The 15,995-nt window shown below is 42.6% G+C and overlaps 1 protein-coding gene across 4 annotated transcripts in view; it reads right to left on the minus strand.

The window, feature by feature from the left end:
* Positions 1–15,995, minus strand: part of SBF2 (SET binding factor 2) — a 463,684-nt gene that overhangs the window by 5,147 nt on the left and 442,542 nt on the right. For all 4 annotated transcript variants that reach the window (XM_070491087.1, XM_044753304.2, XM_044753303.2 and 1 more), the window contains 6 exons: positions 8,363–8,489; positions 5,887–6,014; positions 4,494–4,727; positions 3,325–3,429; positions 1,493–1,686; positions 733–820 (listed from right to left, as the gene is read on the minus strand). In XM_070491087.1, coding sequence (XP_070347188.1) covers positions 733–820; positions 1,493–1,686; positions 3,325–3,429; positions 4,494–4,727; positions 5,887–6,014; positions 8,363–8,489 — 876 coding nt within the window. The remainder of the gene's footprint in view (positions 1–732; positions 821–1,492; positions 1,687–3,324; positions 3,430–4,493; positions 4,728–5,886; positions 6,015–8,362; positions 8,490–15,995) is intronic.

Below are 15,995 nucleotides of genomic sequence, written 5' to 3' on the forward strand. Positions count from 1 at the left end.
ACCTCAAGTGTTCCCCTGGCCTGAGTTTTACGAGCAGGCAGCAGGAGAGAGTTGAGCATTAAAAAGCGGAGTCCTGTTGCTCTTAATAGCAGCCCTGGCGGCCTAGTGGTTAAGATTCAGCACTCACTGCTGCAGCCCGGGTTTGTTTCCGGCCAGGGAACAACACACCCGTTTATCACTTGTCATACTGCGGCACACTGTGTTGCCGTGATGCCAAAAGCTATGCCACTGGTATTTCAAATACCAGCAGGGCCACCCATGGTGGACAGGTTTCAGTGGAGCTTCCAGGCTAGATGGACTAGGAAGAAGGACCTGGCCACCCATTTCTGAAAAAATTGGCCATGAAAACCCTGTGAATAGCTGCAGAGCATTGTCTGATACAGCGCTGGAAGGTGAGAGGATGGCGCAAAAAGACCAGGCAGGGTTCCGCTCTGCTCTACACAAGGTCGCTAGGAGTCAGGATTGACCCGATGGCACTAACAACAAAATTATTCTTAATGCTCTGGGCTCAGCTGTCACTGCCTCTGGCTGTACACAGGCAGAGCGACCTTGGAACTTCCTCAGAAAGCTACTGCCCTTGCTCAGGGACATGGAGGAGCCCCGTCCCGGCAGCATATGAGGGGCCTTGGGAAAGCAGTCTGTCCAGGGGGATGGACCTGCTGAGTCACGCAGCAGCCTGGGACCGAGCCGTGCCGAGAAAGACGTGATCTCTCTGGGCTTTGACAGTATTACCTGATGTTTTGTTACATCCAAAACAAACCAACGGGGCTTCCATCCTTTCAGCAAAGCCCCTCTTTTGTAAAGCGTTCCCTCAAAGGACCTAGAAGAAATGATGACAAGACACTTAATTTTGATTTTTCATTTAAAAAGTGCTTTAAAGGGAATGTCTGTTGTTTTTGTTTGTCAACTCTCTATTTCCCCCAGACGATCCAAAAAAAGCCAATCAGAGTTCTCGTCAGAACTTTTCTCCCAGACCCTCGGGGAAAGATTGCCTCTTTCTGCTGGAGTTACCAAACTTGTGAGGTTTGGCGCTCTCAGTCACCATCTTTTGTGCCATGCTGGGATAGAAGCAACCACAGGAGAAAGCAGAGCTGGCACACAGACTGAAGCCTGAAGACGCTGTGTGAGGAACCGGCCCATCCCTGGCCTTCCCAGTTCATGGGAGTAAATTCCTTTTTGCAGGAGCTAGCATGAGCTGGATTTCTGATGTCTGCCACTGAAAAAGTGCTAACTAACACTTATTCCCTCAAAAGATCTGGCAGACATGAGATAATAACAATCAGGACTCAACCACAAATAACTACAACCTCTTTTTTCCTCTCCAAAGAGCCGTCTAACGCATTTAAGACAGAAACAAAGAATTAAAGCAAATCCATTTTAAGTTAACAGAATGCTGCACTGCACAGCCTCGCTTATTAAAGGGCCTTTGGTGTCGCGTAGGCAGGGTGGGGAGAGTCTTTTCAGCACACCCCACAGGGCTCAGCACGTCAACCTGTTTTCGTCATTCTTGGATGTGTACTGGCTGTACAGCGTGGCTGCTCTTCGGTCCACTCCATTGGATGGGGAGACGCTGGCATTCTGCTCATCCCCCATGCTGCTGTCTGGGAGGTGCAGCAGAGACCTCTTCTGATAGGAAGGTAGGTTGGTAGACACGATTCCTGGGGAGCCCGAAGGGTGTCTCTGGGGCTGAAAAGGACAGAACAGGAGCTAGGAAATCTTTACGAAGACTTTAAGCAACTTATCTGATAATTTCATTTCTGAAAATTGAGCTCAAGGAAACAACCAGACCAAGCAGCAAAATATATATACAAAGATGTCTATCCTGGAATTGTTTATAATAGTAAAAAACTGGAAACAACCAAAATGTCTCTCATCAGGAGACTGGTTAAAAAAAGGTCTTTCCGTACAATGGATTTCTAGATAGCCATTGAAAATGATGCTGCCGATTTATATAAAGTGACAAATGGAAGGACATGTATGCCACATAGTAAGTATAAAGATCAGGTTTTAAAATAGTATGTGTAGTAAACCCCTTTTATATATGTGTTTAGACTGATAAAACGGGGCCGGCCCTGTGGCCGAGTGGTTAAGTTGGTGCGCTCTGCATCAGTGGCCCACTGGTTTGCTGGTTTGGATCCTGGGCACGGATGTGGCACCACTCATCAGGCCATGCTGAGACAGTGTCCCACATAGCAGAACCAGAAAGACCTACAACTAGAATATACAACTATGTTCTGGGGGCTTTTGGGGAAAATGAAAAAAAAAGAATGATAAAACAAGTTTGACAGTATAGTGGTTTATTTCTAGGTTATAAATTTTGGCTGATTTTTTTCTTGTATTTATAACTTTCTGTGTGTTGTCTTATTTAAAAGAATAAATACATCTCACTTTCATAATCAGAAAAAAAATCAAGAAATTATTCTATTTTTCTAGGAAAGAAAGCAGTAAGACATTATCTACCTGTGGTCTATCTGATGACAGCTCCTGAATTGCCATCTGAAGGCAAGAGACAGCACCCAGAGGATCCCTTCTGACCATTCAGAGGCTTTCCTCTGCACTCCATTGTCCCTCACCCCTCCGTGACATCTCACCCTGCTGACCTCTCCTTCTTTCTGAAGTGCTCTTCAGAACACTCACCTGTTCTAACTCCCCTTCTGTTGCATTTGGAGCCAGTCTGATGGGGGTTTGACTGACAGCTGTACCAAGTACTGTGTGAACACGTGTGAGATGGGGCACCACTCCCTCACTGGGGGTTAAAAAGGATGCTAATATGCGTTTGGTGCTCAGCACAATCTCTTGCACATGTTACATGCTTGATAAAAGTTTCTTAAGTCAGAAACAGAAAGGGGGTGTGAGAAGCAGAAAACAGCATTTGGTTTTAAAATATTTTTATAAATGTTTCTTAATTCAGAAACAGCAAAGGGAGTGTGAACAACAGAAAGCAGCACATTTTGTCATTTTAAAATATTTTATCTTCTCTGATTATTTTTCTGGAGCAAACATGGTCTTGGCATTCCCCTCCTCCCTCATGTGGTAGAAAATCAGCTGAAACCACAGAGGCATTGGGACAGAAAAGAACCTAGTAATTTCCCCTGGATACGGGGCCCTAAAACATAAGTATTATGTCACTGTGGTAAAGTGAGACACTCAGGAAGTATTTAGTTCTGTGGAACTTTCTGCCCTGGACCCCCAGGGCATGACCCCTCCCTTCCCACCCTTTCCTTTGGCCATAAAACCGCCCTGGTTACCTAGAGCAGTGGGCCCCAGCAGACCTAGCACCCTCAAAAAGCTCAGAGGAGCCCTCAAAGGGCTTTGCCAACTCACACGGTCTGCTCTGGGCTCTTCTTTAAGGTCCACGGTTACCCTTTCCCACAGCTGCTGCCACTTCTCAGGGGTTTGGTTCAATTTATGCTCCAATCTTTCAATTTCCTGCAAAGTAATTAAAAGGAGTTTTCTGACGGACAAGTAGTTCATAGAAGTCAGGATGTGCCCCAGAGCCACATCTCCTCTGTACGGGGCCTAGATGAACAAGCATGGCCACAGGACAGCTGAAGACAGTGGTAACCAGGGGGCCTCGGCGGTCTCCCAAGCCAGGAATAGTGGGGGAGCGCCAGCTGGTGTGATGCACTGTGGCAAAGATGATTTATGGGGATCTGTAACCAGGGCTTTTTGTACGGAATGGCTTACACAGAAAGATGAAATATGTATCCCAAACACCTTCATCCTTGGCCGGCCCATAGGAAATCTGATGGCCACAGCAAAAGGTCGAGCACTGGGCTGGTGCCGAAACCCTAACAGCCGAGCTAGAGGAGAAGTCCGTCCTTGACAGAGGAACCCCTCACCTCGTGATTCAAACCAGATGTGGAAAGAATGAACGAAGAAATGCCTAAGGAATGCCCCAATTCCTTCGGACAGGGAAGCTGAGATGAGAGCGGCTGCCCCTGCACAGTGTTCTCACTGAAGCATACTCTTCCTGGTCAGAAAACCAGACGGAGGACTCTTCAGGAACTGTTTGGCCCATATCAGGGCTCAAACCCTTTCTGCAGGGCTGCTGCTCTCATCAGGGTGGCTCCTGCCAGGATGGCTGCATTCCAGAATATTCCTTGATGGGAGATGGTTGGCAGTACTCCCATCAGGGCCTCAGCTACCCACACTTCTGACCAGAGGAAGTAAAGCACCCACGAAAGCCATACCCAGGCCTGACTCAGGCTGCCTGGGCAGCTGCACAGCGGGGAAGCTGCAAATTGCTCCATTTGCTCGATTACTTCCTTGTAATGCTGGAAAACTCATTTTTATTGTGACTCTTCCCCACTGATGCTGGGGAGCAAATGTGGTTTCCTCATACTCCTGGAGTGCTAGCTATAATGCCAGCCCAGAGGAAGAAGAGCCACGTCCAGAAGTTTGTGACTGGTTAACTTAGCCTGGTTCCTGAGGCCTCACGTGCCTCCAGGGCCACGGTGCCCCCGGTGCGTGTCTGCACACGGCTCACTTACACTGAAGAGGCTGGTGAGAGCATCGGGCTGAGCACAGCGGACATCATCATAGCACGGCCACACTGTTTTCCTCTGGCTCCGGGGCCCAGCTCCTCCGGCCAGTTCAGAGTCCTCAGAGGAGAAGTGCTTGGGGCTCAGCATCATCCAGTCATATGAAGGCCCTGTGGAAAGGGTCTCCTCTATGTAGTAATCCCACTTCTTGAGGCTGGAGACATTTACACTGGGCTTCAGAGCCTGTTTAAAGAAAATTCTGAAATGTTGCTTCATCTTGACCCCAGAGTGCCCCAAGCTTATGGGCAAGCCAGCCCCTAACATTTGCAGGGGCAAGAGTATGAATGAAGGTTCAAATACCATATGGCTAAATGTTTAAACACTATATATCAAGGTGAACTATTAAACACGTTCTATCTTACTACCTGGACAAATATAACTTCCTAATGACCTGGAAGGCCAGGCTCAAACTGAGAATTTCTTGGACCCCCTGGATTCTACACCAGAAAGTAGCAGGACTGGGCAAGCTAGTGGCAGCTCCCAGCCCTTGGCCTAACTCACTGCTCCTCCCACCTGGCTCTGTCCTACATTCTGAGGGTCTTTTATGGACTGTGCGTATACACCACAGTCCACGCAGCTAAACTCTGTCCACTTCTTTCCAAACAGTTACCTCTTAGCCACCCTTTGGACCTAGGGATACAGGCACTGGCTTGGGAAACAGACTTGAAGAAGTCTGGTGAGTAACTTGAACCTGGGCAAGGAATTCTGAGGTAGCAGGGCAAGGTTTAGAAGCAGGAAGGGCAGCCAAACATGTCAGCTTTGTTTCCTGGACTCCTCACCTCACGAGGAGGGTGCAGCTGGAGAAAGGCCAGAGGCCTTCTCGCCCCTAAGTCAGGTGGAACTGCTCATCAAACCAGTCTGTTCCATCCCAGCCTATTCCATGTAGACGTGGCAGAGCATGGCTGCCCCTGAGATGCTACCCTTCTTGGGCTGGGCTCCAAACATCCTCGCTTCCCATGGAGCTCTTCCAAGGCTTTCGTACAAATGGACTTAGGGAAATCTTTCCTAAAGTATTTTAGATTTTTCAGCTTAGATGACCTGCTGAGGTTTCAGGTTTTGTTTGTTCTTTCCTCCTAGGGAAAGTTGGCCTGCTTTGATTTTCTTGAAGTTATCCTTTCTAGGTTTTGGGGACCAGCTCCTAACTTTTGTGGTCAAGAATTTGGTGAACAGTCTTAACCCATCATAACCCAAACCCATAGGGTATCAAACTTTTAAATAGCTTCTAGTATGAAACCTAGTCAAATATTTATAAAAAGCTTAAATAGCTTATACACACCCAAAGTAAGGACAATTTTAACACAAAATATTCAGAGAATGAAATATAAATGCTTCATTACTGTACCTCTATTTCCACTGGTGAATACAAATAATTAAAGAAAATGGGACTCCTCTTGTGCATTCTATCAATACACTCCCAAATGCAAATCCCTTTTTTGGCATGCTTGTCTCCTTTATCATCAAATAAAGTTCCTGTAAATCCAAAAAATTCAACAAAAGTCAAATAAATCAACAGTTTGCCTAAAAGTATGATGCATACAGCAGATGAAAAGTGGAATATTTCTTTCTTTTTAAAGACTGGCACCTGAGCTAACAACTGTTGCCAATCTTTTTTTTTTTCTTTTTTCTCCCCAACCCCTTCCCCCCCGCCCCAGTACATAGTTATACATTCTAACTGTGGGTCCTTCTAGTTGTGGCAAGTGGTACACCATCTCAGTGTGGCCCGATGAGTGGTGCCATGTTGGCACCCAGGATCTGAACTGGCGAAACCCTGGGCCACTGAAGAGGAGCATGCAAACTTAACCACTTGGCCACGGGGCCGGCCCCCCAAAAAGTGGAATATTTCTTATGGCTTCAGAAACAGGAACGTATGTACAGAAACCTTAGAAAATAAAGGCAGAGCTAAAGATAGGAATGAATGTCAGAGCTATATGGAAACAAATCCAAATGGAAGGAAAAGATCTGATACGTTTTTCCCAAGCATGCTAGTCTGTCACGACTCTTCCAATCCCCAGCCAACATCTATATCTAGATTCACAGAGGTCCAGGCCAGGAGACACTCTACACATTTTCCAAGAGAAAATGTTAGGACTTAGTGTTGATTTGATGAAACTCAGTTAAAAACATAATTTTATGTTTCTTTTTTAAGTCACTGGCTGTTTATTATGAAGCCATTTAAAGTGTTTTCTTGTTTAGTAGTTTATATATACCACAAATGACAGTCATGGAGACTCTGGATGGCAGAAGGGTGCGGTCTGTATCCTTGGGTGACTTAAAACAAGAGAGGAATGTAGGGGGCACTTCAGGGATTTCCGCACGCTATCTTTGCACCTTTCAAACAGTCAGTCTGTTACTCACATGAGCCTACTTCCACTCACAGAGAGGAGGATGTGCTTAGGTGAGGCAGGAGGCACTTCTTTAAAAGGCCAGGAAGGGTGCCTCTCTTAACAGTGCTGTCTTGCTTTGAATGAAGCGACACGGCCAAAAGTCAACAAGACTTTTACAAGTTTATCAGAAAAAACTGTCTCAAGCCCAAGGCTTCACAAAATCCTATAATACGGGGGCCCCTCCAAGACTAAATAATGTTTTCTTCTCTACGTTTTAACTGCAGAGGTCCAGCGTACCACTTCTCAACCTCGGCTACACATTAGGAAAACCAAGGGCTTTCAAACATCCCAAAGCCTAGGTGTTACTTCAGACCAATTAAATCAATCTCTGAGGATGGGCCCCAGATATTAGTCATTTTAAAAGTCCTCCAAGTGACGCCAGTGCCCAACGTGACCAGCTCTACTTAATGCCTTCCCTACACACGGGGCTTAAGAAATGAAGGTTTCTGATTATGATGTGTGGAATGACAATTTTATGAGTCAACAAAGATCTGGAAGTATAAACAGGATGGGAAGAAGTCTCACCAGTGCTGTCTCCCTTACCGAAAGTATGAAATATCATACTAGACAATTTTAATAGCATGCAACAGAAAGCAGTATTTTCCGATTTCATATTTTAAACTGAGAACATCAGTAGATATTTTCAGCCACTAATATTCAGGTCCATATAATAATCTGAAAAGAGCTGATTTTTAAAAATCAGCTTAACTTCTTAACAAGAATAGTCATGTGTATCCTCCCTTCTCTCTCCCTAAACAACAACAAAAGAAGAATATAAAACTCTCTTAGGGAATGTTTTCACAGGGGCTGACTGACTTTTGGAATCTACTCTTTACAACTATTACTGTTATTAAAAGTTACAATAATGATAGTGATGTCTAAAATTCACTGAATGCTTACTATGTGCTAGCAACCATGCTGTGAAATTTCCAAATACTTCCTAATGTGAGCAGCACGCCCAAAGGGGCGGGTGCTATTGCTGTCCTCGTTTTAAAGATGAAGAGACTGAGGACGCTCCGAGAGGCGCCTCACTCGTCCACAGTGCTCAGCTGGGAACTGGCAGCGCTGGGGTTTAACCCTCGTCTGTTTGCTCCAGAGCCTATGGCCTTAACTGCTGTTCAAACTGCCTCCAAAGGCAGGAACCTTTCCCACCAGAGCGTATCAGGATGGAAAAGCCGTTCTCCTAGAACAGTGATACAAGATACTAAAATAGTGAGCAGAAGTGCTGCAAGGATGACCACTTGCAGTGCCAAAGTTAACATAGCACATAATCTCAGAATCTGGGGCTCGTTCATACCCACTCTACTTTCATAGTTCAGGGTAAAACCCTAAAATGGCCTTGCCATACTTGGGGGTAATTACATTATTAGAACTTTTAATTAAAATCACACAAAATTAACAAAAAAGATGGGACAAGGGCATGCAAACACGTACCGTGCTCTAATCTTTCATAGTCTGAATCCAGAAGAAACGTTTTAAAACGATTAGATACATAGTGGAAAGCCAAGAACTTCAAGTAATAGAGATTGAATTCAAACTCAGTTGGATACTGGTTATGAACCTGAAACACACAAGGCAAAGAAAAGAGTAAGAATCAAACCGAACAAAAAGTGGATGCCATGCCACCGAATGGTGACCTGAAATATGCAGGAGACCATCTGGTCACTCAATCAATTGAATTCTTACCATGGGTGGAGGTGGGAAGGGAATGAGCCTTCCTGAGCACCCACTAGGCACCAGATACCATGCTAGGGGTTTTTACAAACATCATCTCATTTAATCTCCATGGCAACATTGCAAGATAGGTATTATTTTTTCCCAGCTTTATTGAGCTATAACTGACATAATATTGTGTAAGTTTAAGGTGTACAAACATAATGATTTGATACATGTATCTATCGTGAAATGATTATGACCATAGGGTTAGTTACACCTCCATTACGTCACATAATTTTTTTGTGGTAGCATATTTCAGATCTACTCTCTTAGCAACTTTCAAGTATATAATACAGTTTTGTTAACTGTAGTCGCCACGCTGTACACTGGATGCCCAGAACTTAGTCTTCTTATAACTGGAAGTTTGTATCCCTGATCAACATCTCCTCCTTCCCCTCACTCCCCAACCCCCGGCAACCACCATTCTACTCTCTGTTTCTATGAGTTTGGCTTCTTTAGATTCCACAAATAAGTAAGATCATATAGTATATATCTTTCTCTGACATTTCACTTAACATAATGCCCTTGAGGTCTATCCATATTGTCACAAATGCCAGGATTTCCCTTTTTTCTCATGGCTGAATAATATTCTATTGTTTATACATATAACATTTTCTTTATCCATGCATCCATCGCTGGACACTGAGATTGTTTCCATATCTTGGCTATTGTGAATAATGCTACAAGGAACATGAGAGTACAGCTATTTCTTTAGAGATAGTCATTTCATTCTCTCTGATATAAACTGAGAAATGGGACTGCTAGATTATATGGCTGTTCTATTTTTAACTTTTTGAGGAACCTCCTCCATAGTGGCTCCGCCAATTTATACTCCCACCAACAGTGCCCAAAGATTCCCTTTTCTCCACATCCTTGGCGACACTCGTTGCTTCTCGTCACTTTGGTAACAGCCATTCTAACAGGTATGAAGTGACATCTCATTGTGGTTGATTTGCATTTCCCTGACGATCAAAGATATCGAGCACCTTTTCACGTACGTACTGGCCATTTGTATGTCTTCTTTGGAAAAATATCTACTCAGATCCTCTGAAGATAGGCATTATTATCCTCACTTTACAAATGAGGAAGCTGAGGATGAGCAAGATTGAGCCATTTACCCAAGGTCATCCAGCAGTCACTAGTGAGCCCAAATTTGAACTCTGGCTTGTTAGGCTCCAAGGTCTGTGCCTCATTCACAACCTCATACTGTGCTGGGCACTTGACAGATATAAATCAACATACGTTATAGTTCTTGCTTTTCAGGTACTTTTGGTGTAATAGTGTGTAATACAACAAGAAAAGCTGTACTTAGAGAAGTTTGGCAGTGAAAGGAATGAGAAAAGAAAGTGGTGGTTTAAGAGGACAGCAAGAGTTTTCTGGACAAAAGAAATGTGTGCCTGTCTGAAAGCAATGTGCAGAAGGAGCCAATAGGGAGAGAACAAATTGTGGAGACAGAGCTGATAACTAAGAGAATAAGGCCCTAGGAAAGCAAGAATGAACAGGGTTAAGGGCCCAGAAATAGGGAACAGCTGGAAATGAGGAGGGCTAGAAGAGTAGATAAAAAGAAAGATACGTTCAATTGCCAAGCGGAGGGGGAGGAGCTTATGCCTTTGAACCTCAATTTTTCATCAGTAAATTAGGCAGTGAGGCCACTGGACACAGAAATAAGGATGAGGGAGTGATATGGGAGGGAGGGAGCAAGGCAGAGCTTGGACTGGTCACTGAGCCACAGCATACTTTAGGAAGCTGCATGCAGACTCTTCGGAGCCATCTGTGTTGGCAGAAGTCAGGCTGATGACCTTGTGACACCCTCCAATCCACCTAGCAATCTCACCTCTATACTGCTCAATCTCTCATGACCAGTTAGAGAATTTTGTTTGGTTGAGATAAGTTCCAATCATAATTGTACTTGCTTAAAAGCTGTTTCAAACCAACACTGCAGGCAGGCTAACAGACAGCTTTCCTCTCCATGTTTAATTTGGCAATGCAGACCCACAGTTGGTCAGCCAAAGTGAGCAGGCATGTGTGTAATATGTTGATTGCCCAACAGATGAATGGGAATTTAAAGTCATGATCTGAATATCACTGATTTTAACAAAGTTTATCATCTAATTAGAAACCTAGTTTTCTGTGATGATTAAAGGTTTTTTTTCCCCCATACAACATTTTCTTACTGGCTTTTTAACTGAACTAAAATTTTAGCTCATAAGTAATTCAAAATAAAATGGATTTTAGGAAGATGTATTAAGAGGGTTTGACTCTTATGCAATGGGCTTGCACAGTGTGGTGCTGCTTCCCTGACCTGAGCCACTGCCCTTCCTGCTTGCATCAGGTCTCCACAGGACAGAAGAGTTTTCCATAGGACAACTGTGACATGGCTCTGAAGAGCTAGCTAGGTAGTGTGGCATATTCCAGGTTTTTAGAACTGTGAGCTCTCTAGTCCGAGTTCCTGGTCCAGAATCACTAGCGCCACCCCAAGGGGCCAGTGTGCACATGGCGGAGAGGGGCTGACGTAGACTGTGGGTGGTAGGCCAGAAGGAGACAGGCCCAGGAAGATGGAAGCTGGTTCCCTACCGCCTGAGAGTCTCAGGGAGGAGAAATCTGCACTGTGCTCAGGCAGGGTGAGCTCCGGGAACGGCAGCTCTCGGATTAAACCTCGGTAGCCCAAGGCCAGCCCCTGGCTCACTGTTTCCAGGGGAAGAGAGTTCAGGCCCGTTACCACTGAATCAGTCCTCAACAGGTTCCAAAAATTCTTTTAAGAACTTTTATTAAACAAAGCCCCAGAATAACAAACATTTCTCTCAATGACTGTTCTCCACAGGAACCACTTGCCTCATACGTATCGGTATCTTTCCTTGATTATCCTGATATTTAATATGTTTAGGATTATAATTTTGAAGACCCACTTCTGAAGTAAAGTGGAATGGAAATGATAATGAACATGACCTTAAGTTGAACTTACAGGCATTTCAGGCAGATCATATGCTAGGACTAGAAGCAAAGCTCCTCTACAAGTGGAAAAACGCTTTCACAGCCCACTGTCCTGAGAGACGGCCTCACCACAAGCCCTGCACTCTACAATTACGTTAGAAAGGTTAGACACTTCTCCAAGTCTGCTGGCACTCACCCGGCTGGAACTGGGACCAGCGCTTAGAGAGCATCAAGGTGCGAGCACTTGCGGGCACCAGGGTGTGTATGTGTGGGTCTGTGTGCCACAGTGGCGCACGCAGTTGCTAACTGCTTGAGGTTGAAAAAAATTCTCCCCTCAAACTGGAGTTAATTAATCAGGTCTATTGGAATTAGAAGAGAAGATGCTGAGCAATTTGTTTTTTTTTCTTTTTTTTTACTCTTAAGCAACAGATTAAGCAACAAGCATGTGAGAATTTCTTCAATGGAAAAAAAAAATCAGATTGACCTGAACGCTGGGCTGATTAATATCTAGATAACCACATTTGGAATCTGCATTAAGAAACACAAGGAATTTTCTGAAATGTCTTTGTACCACAATGAGAAACGAAGGTCTGATTGTATTCACTGGTGCTTAGATTTCCAGTAAAAATGAAAAATTCTACTTTCCTTATTTAGTCCTATACTCCAGGGACTCAGTTTGTCCAATTAATTGGCTTCTTTTCCTCCTGTCACTGGGACACCTAGACCCTTGTGCTGCACCACACAGTGGCCTCCAAAAGGCACAATCCACAAGCTTCCTCCTTTGTCTGTTAAGTGTTGTTTTAATAGAAGAAATGGAATCAGGCCACGGAGATTTCCTCTAAGGACTTACGATATGGGGAATGAGTGAGAGTTTAGAGGTTTGTTAGTCACTGATTTTTTTGTTTTAACGGACTTAATGAGGTATTAACATACAATAAGCTGCATATATTTAAAGCGTACAATTTGATAAGCTTTGACATATCCATACACCCGTGAAACTACCACCACAACCAAGATAATGAACATATCATCCAAACTCCCCAAAGTTTCCTTGTGCCCCTTTTGCCTTTTCCTGCACACTCCCCTCCACCACTGATTTGCTTTTTGTCATTTGAGATTAATTTGTATTTATGAACTTTACATAGTAAATGGAATCATAAATATGTACTCTTTTTTGTCTGCTTTCTTTCACTAGGCATAATTATTTGAGAAGCATCCATGTTGTCAGGTTATGAGTAGTTAATTCCTTTTTATGGCTAAGTAGTATTCCATTGTATGGATATACTACAATTTGTTTATTCATTCACCTGCAGACAGATGTTGGCTTGCTTCTGGATTTTTGGTTATTATACATAAAGCTGCTATGAACAGTTATGTAAAAGTCTTTGTATGGGAATAAGCTTTCATTTCTCTTGGTTAACTGCCTAGGAATGGCATGCTGAATCAAATGGTAGGTAGGTATGTTTAACTTTTTAAGAAATGGCCAAACTGTTTTCCCAAATAGTGGTACAATTTTATATTCCCACCAGCAGTGTTAGAGAGCTCCAGCTCTTCCACATCCTTGTCAACACTTGGGGTAGTCAGTTTAAAAAATTTTAGACACTAAAGTAAGTATGTAGTGGTATTTCACTGTGATTTTAATTTGCATTTCCTAATGGTGAATGATGTTAAGTATCTTTTCATGTGCTTATTTGCCACCTGTATATCTTTGGTGAAGTTAGCACAAATGTTTTGCCCATAGAAAAATGGGTTGGTTGTTTTCTTATTATTGAGTTTTGAGAATCCTTTATATACTCTGGATGTTAGTCCTTTAGCAGATATAAGATTTGCAAATATTTTCTCCCACTGTGATTTGTCTTTTCATTTTCTTAACAGTGATTTTTGAAGAACAGAAGTTTCTAATTTTGACAAAGTCTAATTTATCAATTTGTTCTTTTATGGATCATGCTTTTGGTTTTGAATCTAAGATATCCTTGCCTAACCCAAGGTCATAAAGATTTCTTTCTACGTTTTCTTCTGTAAGTTTTATAGATTTAGGTCTATGATCCTGTTCTTTTTTTTTTTTTTTGGTGGGAAAGATTGGCCCTGAGCTAACAGCTGCTGTCAATCCCCCTCTTTTCCCTTGAGGAAGACTGGCACTGAGCTAACAGCTGTGGCAATCTTCTTCTATTTAGTATGTAGGTCACCACCACAGCATGGCTTGATGAGTGGTCTAGGTCTGAACCTGGGATCCAAACGTATGAACCCTGGGCCACTGAAGTGGAATGCACAAACTTAACCACTACGCCACCGGGCTGGCCCCTATGATCTCTTTTGAATTAATTTTTATATTAGTGCTAGGTATGGATCAAAGTTAACTTTTTTTGCATCTGAAAATCCATTTGTCTGATACCACTGGTTGAAAAGACTGTCCTTTCCCTATGGATTGCTTTTGCACCTTCGTCGAAAATCAGTTGTCCATATGTCATATATATGTGGGACTATTTCTGGACTCTCTATTTTGTTCCATTGACCTATTTGTTTATCTTTACAACAATTATCACACTGTTTTGACTACTATAGCTTTATAATAAAATCAGATAGTGCTACTCCTCCAACTTTGTTCTTTTTCAAAGTTGTTTTCATTATTCTAGATCCTTTGCATTTCCATGTGGATTTTAGCATGAGCTTGCCAATTTAAACAAAATAGCCTCCTGTAGTTTGATTGTGACTGCACTGAATCTTTTGATCAATTTGGGGAGATTGACATTTCAAAAATATTGAGTCTCCCGACCTCTGAACGAGAGGTATCACTTGATTTATTTATCTTTAATTTCTCTCAGTAATCTTTTGTAGTTTTCAGTGTCTAGGTCTTTAACACATTTTCTTAGATTTCTTTCATGTTTTTTGATGCTATTATAAATGGTAATCATTTTTAAATTTCAGTTTTCCAATGGTTCATTGCTAGTACGTGGAAATACAATTGATTTTTGCATCTTGATCATGTATCCTGCAGCCTTGCTAAACTCACTTATTCTAGTAGCTTTTCTTTTTGTAGATTCCATAGATAATCATGTTGTTTGTGAATAAAGATAGTTTTACTTCCTCCTTTCTAAGGTAGATGTCTTTATTATTATTACTATTTTCTTGCCTTATTGCATGGCTAGGACCTTTAGTACAATATTGAATAGAAGTGGGGAAGCAGACATCCATGTCTGTTCCTGATCTTACGGGGAAAGCATTCAGTCTTTCACTATTAAGTATGAGGTTAGCTGTAGGTTTTTGTTTTTTTGTTTTTTGTGAGGAAGATTGGCCCTGAGCTAACATCTATTGCCAATCTTCCTCTTTTTGCTTGAGGAAGACTGGCTCTGAGTGAACGTCTGTGCTAACCTCCCTCTATTTTGTATGTGGGACACCGCCACAGCATGGCTTGATGAGCAGAGTGTAGGTTTACACCTGGGATCAGAACCCACGAACCCCAGGCCACTGAAGCAGAGCCTGCGAACTTAACCACTATACCACCAGGCTAGCCCCACTGTAGGTTTTCAAAAAAATAGATACTATCTATAGTTTGAGGAAGTTCCCTTCTATTCTTGGTTTGCTGAGAATTTTTACAAGGAATGGATATTATATTTTGTCAAATGCTTTTTCTGCATCTATTGAGATGACCATATGGTTTTCCTTTTCTGGTTTCTTCATATGGTGAATTACTTTGATTTTGAATGTGACACTGTGCATTCTTGGATAAACCCCACTTGACCATGGTATATTATCTTTTAAATATATTATTGGATTTGATTCACAAAATTTTGTTTAGAAAATTTGAATCTATGATCATCAGGGATTCTGGTCTATAGTTTTATTTTACTGTCTTCCTCAGACCAGGGTGAGGCTGGCCTCAGAGACTGAGCTGGGAAGTATTCCCTTTACTTCAATTTCCTGGAAGAGTTTTTGTAGAATTGCTATTATTTCTTCCTTAAATACTTGGTAGAATTTGCCAGTGAAGCCACCTGGGTCTGAAGTTTTCAGCATGGAAAGATTTTAACTACAATTTCAATTTCCTTAATAGACATAGGCCTATGCAAGTTATGTATTTCTCCTTGAGTGAGTGGGTAGGCTGTGTCTTTCAAAGAGCTTGTCCATTTCATCGACATTATTGATTTTATTAGTGCAAAACTGTTCATAATATTCCCTATGGTCCTTTCAACATCTGTAGAATCTGTAGCGATGTCATCTTTTCCATTTCTAGTTTTAGTCATTTCTGTCTTCTTTCTTTGATCAGTCTGGCTAGAGGTTGATCAGTTTTATTGATCTTTTCAAAGAACAGCTTTTGATTTCTTTAGTTTTCTTTATTTCTGGCCACAAGATTTTTGGACCTAAAGACAAATCTGCTTCAAATAAATTTAGCCTTGCTACGTTATGTAGAATTGGAAATGACAGG

This window comes from Equus asinus, chromosome 20, assembly GCF_041296235.1.
Source record: "Equus asinus isolate D_3611 breed Donkey chromosome 20, EquAss-T2T_v2, whole genome shotgun sequence".
NCBI lineage: Eukaryota > Metazoa > Chordata > Mammalia > Perissodactyla > Equidae > Equus > Equus asinus.